Here is a 16010-nt window from a genome sequence, read left to right on the forward strand (position 1 = left end):
TTCTCTTGTTTGTGTCTGTATGTTTTTATGCATTGACTTGCTGCCACATGATTGGCTGATTTGATATTTGCAGGTGTACCTAATAATGTGGACACTGAGTGTATGTGGAGTGGGAAATATCGGAAAGAGATCAATAGTATGAGCATTGGTTGATATTCTGCCCCCTAACTGAGTGGAATTACTCTCAATCTGACCATCATTGATTATTTTAATGGATGTTCACTGAGCCATTATATATATTCATTTGAATGTGGCATTGTTTTTCTAACTTTGCTACGATGTTGTGTTCTCTTCCTGTGTGAGCAATTCAGCTTTTATGTGGCTTGGATGTCACACCCTCCGATGTTACCTTGTAGCAGCCTTCCTCTGTTAGCTGCAGCTACAGTCCAGCTGAGAGGAGGTTTGAGTTATGGTTGATATGTAGGTGAACACCTCTCGAAATGTGAACACCTCTCGAAATGTGCTATCCACAAATCACTAAACCTCATTGACAAACTGCTCGAGCTCCAGAAGCCAGAGTTTGAGTTCCTGCAGCTGACGACACTTCCTGCCCAGGCAACTCTCCAAAAGAAACCCGACTGGAAGGTCATGAGCCACAGCCCACAAAATTAAATTGTGATAAAATGACGGCTACATTACATTGAAAATAGTGAACAAGCATCCCTCCCCTGAATATTGCTTTCATTTTAAAAATACAATTTAAAATTGGAACCTAACAAATGTCAATGCTAATTGGTGTCTGCAGAGACTAAAGCTTCTGTGAACTAGGAGGCATACATAGCTCACAGATCCTCTGATCTGTGGACACAGTGATGCTGTTGATTAAGTGGAGTCTCCTATGGAGATGCTGTTGTAGATTAAGGGGTGTCACCTTGGGAGACCCCCTTCTAGCTCATTTCCCACAAGTAAGACCCTCTCCTGAACCAATAAGAAAATAGAGCATAGAACAGTACATTCAAGGAACAGGCCTTTTCCCCAAGATACAGTACAGTATATGTTGGCCAAATTAAACTGATCTCTTCTACCTGCACATGATCCATATCCCTCCATGTTCACATGCCTGTCTAAACCCCCCTTAAATGTGTCTACCATGCCTGCTTCCAGTACTTCCAAGTACCTGTGTAAACAAAACTTTGCCTCCTTTAAACTTTCCTCACCTCACTTTAAAGTTATGTCCTCTAGTATTTGATGTTTCCAGCCTAGGAAAAAAGACTCTCCGCCCTATCTATGGTTCTCATAATTTTATAGTATATCCTTCTCTCAGGTTTTCCCTCAGCCTCTAATAGCCCAGAGAAAACAACCCTTGTTCGTCCAGTCTCTCCTTATAGATAATGCTCTTATCCAGGAAGCATGATGATGAACTTTTGCACTCTCACCAAAGCCCTCACATCCTTTCTGTAACAGGGAGACCAGAACTACAAGCAATACTCCAAATGCAGCCTAACCAAAAATATTTATAGTTACAAAATAGCTTCATGACTTTTATACTCTGGTCCCCATCTGATAAAGAAATATGCCATATACCTAATCTACCTGTGTTGTCACTTTCAGGGAACAATGGACTTGGATCCCAAGATCCCTCTGTATGTCAATGCTGTTAATGGTTGTTCCATTAACTGTCTACATTCCCCATACATTTTAACCCCCAGAGTACTGTGCACACTCACACCTGTTCAGATTAAACTCGATCTGGCATTCCTCCACCCATTCTCTTTCATCATCAACCCAGAGTCTGCCACATCTTTAAAAGCAAAGGTTGGTGTTCAAGGGTTGTGGCTGCTGCTTCTGTAAAATGTGCAGGTTGGGGTTTAGATGTCATAAAATGGAGTAGAGCAAACTTCATTATGAAGAAAGGTTGATGATAAAGAACAGTTTCAGCCTGAAACATTGACTGTTCACCTCCTTCATGCGGCCTGACCTGCTGATTTCCTCCCACATTTTTTGTGTGTTGTAATAATCTTTTCGAGCAAGTTTTCACTTATTTTTGGAGAGTCCTGATTTGACAACAGTGCCAAACCTAACAGATACTTTGAACGCTGAAAATTCCCAAAGCACAATTTCTGAGTCACAGTCTGTTAACTTTTCAGGACAGTGCAAATTGGTGTTTGTCAGTCTTCAATTAAAAAGAAAGCTTGCAATTATAGAATAGCTTTCATGACCTATGGGAGTCCTAATGAGATTTACGTTTAGTAATTCCTTAATTCATTGTTGGTGCCATGACAACCAGTTTGCACACAGCTTTCTGGGTTAAGTCATTTGCCAGTAGCTGACCTCAGAGACCCTTGAATAGATGGAAAGAGAGAAACAAAACGAGATTGCTTTTATTAATCGAACAGAGATAAATCACTACCTTTATATGGGTAGTAACCTGGGAGTTAACTAATGACAACTGGACAAGTCTTACTTTCGGAGTGTGATTCAGTCATGGAATGGAGTTACTCATTTGTAGAATGCAATCATGCAGCCTGAAGGAGATCATTCAGATTATCATTTCATTTGCTCTACTCTCTACTTATTTTCCCTGGAGGTTTTCAGTTGCTTTCACTTCACATACTTATCCAATTGCCTTTAGGAAGTTGCTACTGAATTTACTGAATTCCCTTTCAGGCAATGTAACGCAAATCGCAACAACTGGAAGAAACGCTTACGTTAACTGTGTTTCTACCGTCTATTATATTAAATCCACTTCCTCTGCATAACATCATTGAGAAAACCTCTCAATTTTTAAAGCCATGAGCAAATAAATACTTTAAATTTAAAATTTTCCTAAAACTTCTGGTTAATTTCTAACAGAGATAATCACTAATGTTGTCTGGTAATGACCTATAAATGTCAAGTAATGATTATCTTCAACAAGGACAAATCTCCCGGGACCAATGACGATTTGCTTCCATTAAAGAGAAGAGTGAAAATTAACCATGTGCATACAGTACACAGAGTGGCTGCATATCTGTATATAGCAAGACTTGACAAGTCCTCCTCAATGGATCCCACCCTCTCCATCCACGGTCTCCTCTCTTGCTCTTCTTTTACACCACTTCAAATTCCCAAACTTCCTCTCCCATCATTCACCTTCCTCCCTCACTCCCCCACCCCCTCTCTCACTACTCTCCATTAAAATCTTCCCTCTGATGATTTTTAGAAATTAAAGCTGTATTTCTTGGTCACGTATGTACAGACAAGGATCGTTGAGATTCTGTTTATGATTAAAGGTTTCTTTTTCTTCAGATGCATTCTGCACGCGGCATTTTGTGGAGGTTTTGAATTTTTGACAGAGGTTGAAAGATTGAAAGGGGAAAGGTAAACACAAAATCCATGCTGCTGAGAGAAAAAGTTGTGTTTGACCAATTAATAATTGTCATAGCATTTTGAAAATACTGGCAGAAATAGAACAAAATCGCCTAGCATCAGAGTCACCCTGACTGGTTAAAATAAAGTAGGGTAAACTCTGCAGAAGATTAGGATGTAAATATTGAGTAAACATATCTCATATCTCATAAGTTATAAGCTATGTAGAAGGAGGCCATTTGGCTTATCAAGTCTATGTTGGCAATCTCATTCCTCCACTAATTTTTCTCTGTGACTTATTCTTTTCAATGGGAGAATAGGTTACAGGAAAAATTTCTGTAGGTGAGCGCACTGTTTGACTTATCACTGGTAATGGTCAACAGTAGAGGGTCTGTAACAATCTTCATCTCAAGGGAGTGAGTCTCCCTTTGATTTACTCTTCTCAGAAGTAGATGTCTTTCTGTAAGTCAGCTGCAGTTACATTTTTGGGAGTGTCAGGTGGAGAAACAGAACCACTTCAGAGAGCTGCTTATACGCAGCTTTTGTAGATACCAAAAACTTGAAAACAAACACATGCACTGCTAGACTTGAGGACAGCTTCTATCCGCTGCTATAAAACTCTTAACAGACCTTTTGTACATTGAAGACAGACTCAGCCTTCCAACCTCCCTTGTCATGACCCTTGCACCTATTGTCTACCTCATCGCATTAAAGAAATTGTATTCTACATTTTGTTACTGCTTTTCCCTTGTACTACCACAAAGTTCCTGTATTATTGAAATGACTTGTATGGATTATTTACAACAAAGTTTACACTGTATCTCAATACACTGTACATGTGACCATAATAAACCAATACTAGTACTAAAACAAATGTCAATTTAATAAAATACCAATATATTAAGGTACAAATTTAAAGCTTTAAGAATAAACAAGGCACTAGAGAAGTGGGAATCTGAAGTAAAAATCAGATGAAGGGTCTAGACACGAAACAGTGACTTCATTTCTCTCCATAAACACTGCCCAAGTTCCTTTGGCAAACTTTTATCATATAAAGCTATAACTACAGGAGTTTTTGTAGTATCTCTGTTCAAATTGCTAGCAAACAATTCCAAGTTATCAATCAATGTTTTCCTTATTTAAGAAGCAGGGAATAAGGACATGTGGTTTTATACATTTGATAACATTAGTGATTTGAGATTATTTTTGGCCTTTATCATTTCACGGTAGCATAGTGGTCAACACAATGCTTTACAGTACCAGTGCCCTGGGTTCATTTCTCACCATTTGTAAGGAGTTTGTGACTCTGTGGGTTTCCTCCGGATCCTTCAGTTTCCTCCCACAGTCCAAAAACATTCTGGCTGATAGCTTAATTGGTCATTGTCAATTGTCCTGTAATTAGGACAGGGCTAACTCGGGGGTTGCTGGGTGGCAGGGCTGGAAGGGCACACCCTGCGCTGTATCTCAATAAACAAACAAATAAATAAACAATTTTCTGGAGACCCAATAGCAGTGTAGTATAAATCCACAATAGATGTGCAATGGTGCAGATAGAACAGGAGTTGCTTTCACAACACCAGTGACCTGGATTTAACCCTGACCACCAGAGATGTCTGTGTGGACCTTGCATCTTCTCTCTGTGATCCTGGTGATACAGTTACCCCACGTCCCTAACATGTGTGGGTCGGTAGGTTAATTGGACGCTGGAAATTTCCCCTAATGTATAGTGAGTGGAAGAACCTGGGGGCAGTTGATGGCAAAGTGAAGAGAATAACATACAATTTATGCTTTCTGAATGTGGGTAATTGAATTTAGAAGAGGGTTGATAGAAAGGTCAGAGATCACTGAACTTACACAAAGATATTGCTGGCTTAACTGACTAAAATCAAGCTCTTCTAGTTTCTAATAAACCTTCAGGTTCAAAGTGAATGGGGATATTTGATAAAAATTTAACCAGGAAACAGCATAAATTATACTCTTGGATTCACTATTGGACTCAAATAAAAGAATCCTCCTTGCCTTTTGTAACTCTCCCTCCACCCCATGGAATGTCCAACATCAGCATCGTTACCATGTCCAGAACTGTACAACAGAGGACCTTCAAAACCCTCCCAGGGACTCAATATAATTGTCCAAGTTGGAAAGAAGATCTGCAGAGAACTTTTGTCAATGCTACTTTTCATTCGTTAGTTCTCTCCATGTGTACAATTTCCCAGTGACTCATCCACCAACTGAAGCTTCAACCAATGGCAGTGCCCAATGAATGGTGCTTCAATTCTTTGCACCTTGTCAGATAGTTTTGAGACTCTATGTCCTAATATGAGTGCTGGCTAGTCCTACAATACTATATTTTATGCTGGAACAATGTACTTTTAAAGCAAATGGGAATTCATCAGCATGCAGATGTTACATGATCACTGAAAGGTATAAGACAGAAAAGCCTGTTCACTCTCTAAGGTTCACACAAGCAAGGAACTTCTTTGCACCATGGAATATATGACAATAAACTAATCAGAATCTAAGACTGAATCTAATCTTACTGATGTCACTTGTGATATTGCAAGCTGACTTTTATCACAATTAGTTTATTGCAAGGTGTGCTGAACTTTTATATGGTATGAGGCTGCTAAATTTCATAAACAAAATGTTACCTTTTTTTAGGCACGTTGGGCATCAACCTGTGGGACTTACTCAATATCTGTCCCTTTCTGCTCAGAAGTGGACTAGAAAGAAAGATATCATGGACAAAATGTGTATGCTTGCCTGACAAATCTGTTGGAATTCTTTGAAGAAATAACAAGCAAGATAGACAAAGGAGGATTGGTCAATGTAGTGCACTTGGATTTTCAGAAGGCCTTTGACAAGATGCCATACATAAGGCTGCTTAACAAGCTGTGAGCCCATGGTACTAAAGGAAAGATTCTAGCATGAATAAAGCAGTGGATGATTGGCAGGACGCAAGGAGTGGGAATAAAGGGAGCCTTTTCTGGTTGACTGCTGGTAACTAGTGGTGTTCCACAGGAATCTATGTTGGGACTGATTCTTTTTATGTTATATGTCAATGATTTGAATGATAGAATTGATGGCTTTGTTGCAAAGTTTGCAGATGATACAAAGACGGGTGGAGGGGCAGGTAGTTTTGAGGAAATAGAGAGGGTACAGATGGATTTAGACAGATTGGGAGAATGCGAAAAGAACTGGTAGATGGAATATAGAGTTGGGAAGTGTATGGTCAAGAACTTTGGTAGAAGAAATGAAAGTGTTGACTATTTTCTAAGTGGAGAAAAAAGTACAAAAATCGGAGGTGCAAAGGGATTTGGGAGTCCTTGTGAAGGATTCCCTAAAGGTTAATTTGCAGGTTGAGTCTGTGATGAGGAATGAAAATGTGATATCAGCATTTATTTCAAGAGGACTAGAATGTAAAAGCAAGGATATGATATTGAGACTTTATAAAGCACTGGTGAAGCCGCACTTGGAGTATTGTGAGCAGGTTTGGGCCCCTTATCTTAGAAAGGATGTGGTGAAACTGGTGAGGGTTCAAAGGAGGTTCACGAAAATGATTCTAGAATTAAGTAGCTTGTCATATGAAGAACATTTGATGGGTTTGGGCCTGTATTCACTGGAATTTAGAAGAAAGAGGGGTGACGTAATTGAAACCTATTAAATGGTGAAAGGCCTTAATAGAGTGGATGTGGAAAGCATGTTCCCTCTGGTGTGAGTGTCTAAGACTAGAAGACACAGCCTCAAAAGAGAGTGGCGTCCTTCTAGAACGGAGTCGAGGAAGAATTTCTTCAGCCAGGGAGGGTGAATCTGTGGAATTCATTACCACAGGCAGCTGTGGAAGCCAGGTTTTTATGTATATTTAAGTCAGAGGTTGATGGATTCTTGATTGGTCAGGGCATGAAGAGATATGGGGAGAAGGAAGGAGATTGGGGAGGAAAAATAGACCAGCTGTGATGAAATGGTGGAGCAGACTCAATTGTCCAGATGTCCTAATTCTACTCCTATATCATATGGTCTTATGATCTTTATTTGTCAACTATAGAGTTGCATTCTATGATAGCCATTGAGCATTAGGGGAATCAAATTGAAAAGCAGTGAAGTTACAGCAAACCTGTGAAAATGGGGAAAATCTATCAGAAAATATGGAGACATTTTCCTCTAAAAAGTAAGAAGGTTGAGGAAATCACAAGAAATCATAGAGTTGTAAAGGATTGGCATAGATTAGACTATTATATCTGTGGGTGTGACTAAAAGTAGTTTATCCAAATATATCCATCAGGAAATTCAGGAGAAACCATAGCAGAGAGGTGTTGGAATGTTGAAGTTGTCATCACATGTGGTTGCTGAACTGGATATGATAAATGCATTTAAAAATTATTGAGATAGACATGGGAAATAGGAAAGAAAAAGGCATAATGTTGTTAGAGTTAAGAGAAATAAGGAGGGTAAAGGATGAAGTTTGAAAGACCAAATGGGCTGATTGTCTTGACTCCGCTGGAAATTCATTTTGCTTTGAAATTGAATGTTACCCATTGTCTATCCACTAAACCGGGGCATTAATGTAGGCTGGTGAAACTGGCCACAAGGACACCAACGACAGTTGCACAAGAGTTAAAAGAGGACCTGTGTGGTTCTTGACTGGGTCAGGTTCAATAGGACACAGCTTCCAGCAACTTGCTCTGCACTGATATGCAAAAGGTCACGTCAGGTTGTGCATGCCCTGACACCCAGTGTCACTAGATACTGAGGTTCTATATCTGTTGCAAAGGATCATTCTGGCCATACTACCACAGAACTTTCCTTTTGTTTGGACTGTGCTGTCTGGTGTCCTTCCTGGAACGAATTGTGCATAAGGATATCTTTCTGCACAGAATGCAAAATGCAACCCCCCCCCCCCCCCAGCCTGGCAGGAGAAAGAGCTAAGCAGGTGAATTACACAGCAGAACTTTGAAACAAATAGTAAAATCTTGCTTGCCTGAAGGTGGAAAAGGCCGTCCCTGTCAGATCCTTCAGGCATACCTGGGGTGTCAGCATTTGAGACGGTTGTGGTTGGGACGGTCATCCTTTTCCTTCCAGAATGTACTTCGGTTAAGAAGGTCTGAAAAGTGATGCCGTGGACTTTGTTAAGGTTCATCTTGAGCAGTCACATAAAACAGGGCCCTATGCTGTATGGGCTGTTCCCAGGGACGCACACAGAGGCAAGTTGTTGGTGGAAGACAAACAGCTTGGTGGAGGTTGCCTTCTGGTCTGCCTGTAGTTCACAGCTCTTCTTGTGCAGGGAGCTGTCTGTGACAAAATGCTGCAGATGGCTGCATCCCAAGGTCGAGGACTGACTGCAGAACAACACACTGAAGTGCAGTGCAGCTAATGCAAAGACTCTGTGAGGACAGGCCTTGTCATTGCTGCATCGTGAGGGACTTGGAGCCCTTATAAATAAAACCTTTGACTGTTTGCTTTTTGAAATTATGTAAAGGAAAGATTGCTGGTATAATGTGGTTAGCAACATGCTGTGACATATTATGTTACCTTGTAGAAACTTTTATAAATGAAGCATATTTTTGGTAGTGAAAATAAATCATTCCTTAAAGACACCCTTCCAGGGTGGCCAGACTATGACTGCTAAGGAGAAGAGAAACAAAAGATTCTACAGATGCTGGAAATCTTGAGCAACACACACGCACAAATTCTGGAGGAACTCAGCAATGATGGGGCTGAATAAACATTTGACATTTCAGGCCTGATGAAGGGTCTCGGCTTGAAACATCGACTGTGCAATTCATTCCACATTTTCTCCAAAAGTCATGGGACCCCCAGCCTGAAGGCACATCCTGAGCACCAAGGTATCAGGAGACCACTCCCAGACGCTGGAAGGCGAACACAGCAGGAGGTGGCTTCAGATGTTTCCTCAGGTCTGAGTGAATTTCCAGTCTTACAAATTGCGCTACCTTCACTGGATACAAGTCAGTGGGAAGCCATTCCAGCAGCTGATCAATGAATATGGTCTCTCAAAGGAGGGTGTGTGTGTGTGTGTGTGTGTGTGTGTGTTCCTTGGGTCACTAATAGTGAAAGTTGCTGGTGTTAATCTTTGGAGTGTAGAGAGCATCATTTTGTCAGGGTTGGTGACAATGACAATGGTTTCGAAGGCTCCTTATGAAAGATATCAGCCTGTCAGTGTATGTTTTTTTTCCTGTGGAGTTAGAGCTCCAGATTAACAAAAAATGAGGCTGATAGGGTTCTACCGGAATTCACCCCACTGCAAATGCCTGCTCCCTTCCTTCTGTTCCTCTTGCTCCTGCAGTTTCACATCCTTCATCTCATGACCCCCAACCTCCTTTCCTCTGGCAAGTCACTGTCTTTGGATTGCGGAGTGTTGTGTATTTAATATTTCAGAAATACTTAAGTAATATTGTAAATAAATTGTTTGATTAGACACCCTTATCTGTTTAATACTTCATTACGGGTTATATGTAAAAGCATGTGAATGGCATATGCAGTTACACCATCACGTCATATGTGCACAACTTGCTTAAAGTGAAAATGAAGTACACATGTTTATCTCCTGGCTCCTTGCTTTTTCTGGCAGTTAATTTTTATGCTTTGGAGTTACAAAACATAACCGTGGTGACAGGGTATTTTTTAATGAAAAAACCTTTTGAAGTGCAGTGAGACGTTTGAGTGAAATAAAACCATTGAGAAATGGTTGCATTAAAAATAAGTGCAGCACATTTTATTTCTTCTGAGAAGCATGCGTTCTTCAGAAGGGAAAACATGATTAAGTTTAAAAAAGGCAGAAATTGGAAGAATTCACAAGTTCTTAAACAGTGAGTCTGGGTGATAATAATCATTAAAAAAAGATCAGAAATGACTGGCTACATTGGAAAGGTTGGCATGTTTGATTACACAATGGATAACTGGGTTTTGTATAGTGAAAGGATTGTGCAGTATTTTAAAGCGAATGAAACAAGTACCAATTTTGCTGTCCATTAGTTTGGCATATAGTGTGCTTTGAAGTTTGAGTGCTCCAAACAAACCAACTGAAGTGAGCTGATATTGTGAAAGTAATGCAGAAATATTTAGAACTAAAACCATTGCTGGTTGCAGAATGCTTTAGATTTCATAAACAGAATCAAAAGGAAGGGGAGTCCATTTTAGAGTATGTGGCTAAATTGAATAGATTGCCTGAGCATTGTCAGTACAATGATGGGCTTAAGGATACACTGAGGGATTGTTTAGTTTGTGGTATTTTGCAAGGAAACATTCAAAAATATCTCCAAACTGAAGCACAACTTACATTTAAAAGGACAGTTGAAATTGTTGTATCAATGGAAACCAATTAGAGACACAAATGAGTTGCAGTCGGGAATGAAAGTGAACATGAACAAAATTGCAACATCTAAACAGAAATTGGCCTGGCTGAACAAATAGTGTTACTGTTGTGGCAGGGGCTCATATACACCAGACAAATGCAGGTTTAAAGGTGAAACTTGCCAAAACTGCAATGAATTAGGTCATATACAAAGAGCATGTCATGTAGCCAAAAATAAATGGGCTGCAAATGAAAGAGGTCAAGCTACAGTTTCAAAAACAGCACTAATCTGCATGCTGTTGATAAAAAAAAAATCTGATAATGTTGAGTGTGACACAGATGTGGCTAGCCTTGAGATTTATAATGTGAAAACTAACAACATACGAGCAATATGGCTTACATCAGATGTGAGCAGCAAATTAATTAAAATGGATTTGAACACTGTTTTGGCTGTTTCAGTCATTCCACAAATATATTAAACTGAAGCCTGCAGATATCCAACTAAGACATTTCACTGGAGAAAAGGTAACTCCTGTGGGAATGACATCCATAACAGTGAAATACAACAACCAACAAGTCACATTGTGGTAAAGCAGGAGGGCTAGCGTTGTGGGGTTGTAAGTGGCTAAGACAAATGCAATTTGAATGGAGATCCATTCACAATTTGCGTGCCACGTCCCCTGCAATAGAGTCAACTGAAAGTGAATTAAGAAAGATACTGGATGAGGCCAAAACTATCTCAATGCAGAGGGCAAATGGGTGTTGTTGCCAACCTCTGTGCCTCTGGTTGGAAAGCATATTGGACTAAGGAAAGACCATGCTGCTTAGAGGAATTGTGAAAGTGACAAAAGCAGTGATCTGACAACAACAGTTTTTGTAGGTAACATATCTAAGCAAGCCTTTGATATGGTTGGGTTAAGTTCTTCTCTGATCTTGGCAATCATCATCTCCTTCTATAGTGATGAAACATTTATAAATGGATTGCCAAGATTGGAGATGAACTCGACCCAAATATCAACCTCCTGAGCTACACATTTTCTGAGTTATTTCTAAGCCTCTGATATGTTAATTAGACAGTTACTTTAAAAATGTCACTTGGTTTTAAGCTGGAAGAGAATTCAAGGAGCTTCAGGAAAGTTGCAAGTGTTCAGATTTTGCAAGTATAAAGAACCAGAATCTACTTTGTGTGCATTAAGGTTATTGCATGAACTTCGTGGGAGACAAAAAAGCTGCTTGTAAAAGTAGATACAAAGTCCAAAGCCCAGCTGGATGAGTAGAAGGACAAAAATAAAGAAATCAATGGAAATTCGAAAACAGAGGATTCATCAAATGATGTTGAGGTTGAGGAAACCAAGCAGTTGAGAGCAGATTGTAAAGGGAGCAATGGAAGGATTAATAAGAGAGTACTCCAGTGAGCTAAACGGACCTTCCCAAGATCAATATGCACAAAATAGAAGAAAAAGGGAAGAGAAGAAAGGTGCCCAGATCTGTCAGAACCACTTCCTGCAGTCTCAGAATCAACCCCTTCAACCTGGAGGAGGCCCCGGAACCTGAGACTGCTTTCACAGCCACAAGTCACACCTGTCACACGGAGTGATCTCTGCTAGCAGGAAGGATGTTATTCCACAAGAGTAATGAATCCTCCACAGCGATTAAATCTTGAGGGACAATTAAAATCTACTATGCTGTTGATGTCTGCATAGTAGTTGTATTATTTAGTATATATTTTGCATGTGAGTTGAGATGCATTCTTTATTAAGTTGGAATTTATAATGTAGCAGGGAGGTGTTGTGTAATATTGTAAATATGTTGTTTGTTCATTCTTGTTTATTTAAATACTTCACTATGTGCTATATGTAAAAGGACATGAATGGTATACATCATTACGCCACCACGTTATACTTGCGTGCCTTGCCCAAAGTAAAAGTGAAGTACACATGTTTATTTCCCAGCTGCTTTTTTTTCATGCAATTTTTTAATGTTCTGAAGTTACGAAACCTAACAGTGGAGCAGTACACTCGATGAAGTCTCTGTATCTGCTGAGTGAGTTGTAAGGTAATTCCCTGACTGACACAAGTATATGACTTTTTCTCAGAGGACCAGTGAGTTCTCCACAACGTTTCTGGTGCCTGGCAGCAGGTTGGGGTCAGAAGCTAGCGAAGCAGAAATAGAAGGTATTTTTGTGTATCTGGAGGATTCGTCCTTCCGGGAAGTGTTAGCTGCAAAAGCATGTAACAGTTCTGACTGTTTGAGGATGAAGGTGTCAAGTGCCCTTCCAGGACACATAGCAGTGACTAGTGTGTTGTCTGAACGTCAGGGGGCATAGAGGCACAGCAAGCAGAACCACTGCCTCACCATGCCAATGACCTGGGTTCAATCCTGAACTCTAGTCTGTATAAAGTTTGCCTATTTGGCCTGTGAGCACATGGGTGACCTTGAGTGTTCCAGTTTCCTCCCATGTTCCAAAGAAATGCAGGTTTGTGGATTAATTACCCACTGACAATTGGCCATGTTGTGTATATGGTGGCAGTAGATTAGACTCTGAGCAGAATACATGGAATTAGGGTAGACTTAATGTATGTGTATATTTAGTGTAAGTAGGTAGTTGATGAGTAGTGCAAACTTAGTTGGCCTGAAAATCTTGTTTTAGTACTGCATCACTCTATGATTCTATTGAAGGAATTCTGTTCGAATTATTCCTATTGAGGGAAATTTCTAAGCCATTGATGGGAACCCTTCTGTGCACAAGAGAGCAGTCACTGTCTGCACCTGTGGCAATTCGGCAAAGTTAGTCAATCCCAGTGCTCTGAGATCACCAGTTCCTCATGGAAATCAAGCAGATGAAACCATTACTCTGTGATTACAGTGTGTGAATGATGTCTCCAATAATGCAAGGAGCAGCAAATTGGGTGGTATGGCCGATGAGGAGAATCCTATGGAGAGGGAGATGAGTCAACCTGACTTTCACCTCTGGGCCCAGAAGCATGAATCAAGGTATTTCTACTGCAATTCATGTATCTCACTGATGACAGCATTGGAAAACTTGAAGCTGCTTATCAAAAGAGGTCCACAGGGCTATGATCTCCCCAGTTCATTTCCTTCTTATCTTAAAATTCTCAATCTATCTTGACAGCCCGTTATTTCAATAAATGAAGTACCCTTCATGGGATAGTTGCCAGTGGGGGTCTGTTGAATGAATGTGGTAGCACCTACATATAGGCAGCAGCACACTCTGTGGACTCTGGAAGGCTAGGACTGGTCTCGAGGTAGTCCTTAAGTTGCCCAGTCAAGTGTTTGCTGGGTGTCTCTTTATGTAATGCTGAAAGAAGTATACAGTAAAACTCCGACAACTGACCATCAGAGTCAGAATCAGGATTGGCTTTACTGCCGCTGATGTGTCATGAAATTTGTTGTTTTCTGATAGCAGTACAGTGCAGGCACAACAAATCTCTATCGGCTAATAAATAAATAAATAGATACATAAATAAACAAAGAAATGAATAAATAACTAGTGTGACGGAGAAATAGTGAGGTAGTTTTCATGGGTTCACAGACTGCTTAGGGATCTGATGGTGGAGAGGAAGAAGTTGGGCAAATCATCAAAAACAATGAGGTGTTGGGACTGAAGCCTAACAAACTGTTCGGTGACGTAGGTGGTGAAATCTTTAACTTATCCCATTTATTCCTTTCAGCTGGAAATGAGTGGAACGTGACAGTAACACAATCCCCATCACGCCTCAATGCAGTGGAAGGAGACACGGTTACCCTCATGTGTCACATTGTGAGCAGCAGCTTAGACATGAGAATAGAATGGTATAAAATATGGCAGAAGGCAAAGACATCACTGCTCACCTCCAAATGGAGTAAGACTATGTATTACTTTTTAACTGAAAGAATGAAACATACTTTCAATGAAACATGCAGTTTACTGACTATCTTTAATGTGACACTAAATGATACTGGACAATATATCTGTCAAGCAAGCATCGAGATTCCACCACCTGTGTTTACAATATCTGGCAATGGGTCTTATCTGCACGTACAAGGTATGTATTCATGAATAAATAAAATTATTTCAGCTGAATACCATTCAACCAATTTGACTGTATGCGAACTTATTGACCAACTGGTGCTTGAAAACCTCTATTAGATGCAGTACTCTATGCTCAAGACACAGATACCTTGTACTTCAATGCAACCCCCGCCCGGGAGAGAATCAGAATCAAGTTTAATATCACTGGCATATGTTGTGAAATTTGTTGCTTCATAGCAGCAGTCCATTGCTATATATTATATAAAAAACTATAAATTCAAATAAGAAATATTTTGTAAAAATTAAATTAAATAGGTAAGAGGAGAGCAAAAATAAATAATGGGGTAGTGTACATGGGTTCATTGTCCATTCAGAAATATAATGGTGGAGGGGAAGAAGCTGTTCCTGAAACATTGAATGTGTGTCTTCAGGCTCCTGTACCTCCTCCTTGATGGTACGAATGAGAAGAGGCTTGTCCCAGGAGTCCTTTATGTTGGATACCACCTTACTGAGGCATCACTTTTTGAAGGTGTCCATGATGCTGGGGAGGATAGTGGCCAAGATGGAGCTGGTTAAGTTTACAGCTTTCTCCAACTTTTTCTGATTCTGTGCAGTAGCCCATCTATACCAGACATTGATGCAACCATTTAGAATGCTCTCCCTGATGTACCAAGTCTCCTCAAAGTCTTAATGATATACAGCCACTGTGTGCTTTTTTTGTAATTGCATCAATATGTTGGGCCCAGGACTGATCTTCAGAGATGTTGATACTCAGGAACATGAAACTGCTCACCCTTTCTACTTTTATCTCTCAATAACGTCTGGTGTAAGTACCCTTGATTTCCCCTTCCTGAAGTCCACTATCAATTCTTTGGTCTTACTGATACTGAGTACAAGGTTGTTGCTGTGACATCACTCAACCAACTGATCTGTCTCACTGACCTGTGGCCCTTTGTCATCATCTCAAGTTCTGCCAACAATATTTGTGTTATTGGCAAATGCTCAGATGGAAACTGCCTAACCACACAGTCATAGGTTTAGAGTGAGTAGAACAGCAGGCTAAGCGTGCATTCTTGAGGTGCGCCAGTGTTGATTGTCAGCAAGGAGGAGATGTTATTTCTGATCCAGTTGCAGAGGGAGCTACAGAGACCCAGGTTTTGTTGATTAGAACTGAAGGTAGGATGGTGTTGAATGCTGAGCTGTAATCAATAAACAGCAGCCTGACTTGGGTATTGCGTTTGTCCAGGTGATCCAAGGCCAATGGAATTGCATCCATTGTAGACCTATTGTGGTGGTAGGCAAGCTACACCAGGTGCGGGTCCTTGCTTAGGCAGAAGTTGATTCTGCCAAGACTAACCTCTGAAAGCACTCATCACAGTA

General features: G+C 40.3%; 1 protein-coding gene across 1 annotated transcript in view; it reads left to right on the top strand.

Moving 5' to 3' along the window:
• The window catches only part of LOC140188126 (uncharacterized), a 75477-nt gene that overhangs the window by 38166 nt on the left and 21301 nt on the right, over positions 1-16010 (top strand). The window contains exon 2 of the mRNA XM_072244102.1: positions 14290-14643. Within this exon, the coding sequence (XP_072100203.1) occupies positions 14290-14643 (354 nt within the window). The remainder of the gene's footprint in view (positions 1-14289; positions 14644-16010) is intronic.

Source organism: Mobula birostris, chromosome 26 (assembly GCF_030028105.1).
Source record: "Mobula birostris isolate sMobBir1 chromosome 26, sMobBir1.hap1, whole genome shotgun sequence".
Classification (NCBI taxonomy): Eukaryota; Metazoa; Chordata; class Chondrichthyes; order Myliobatiformes; family Myliobatidae; genus Mobula; species Mobula birostris.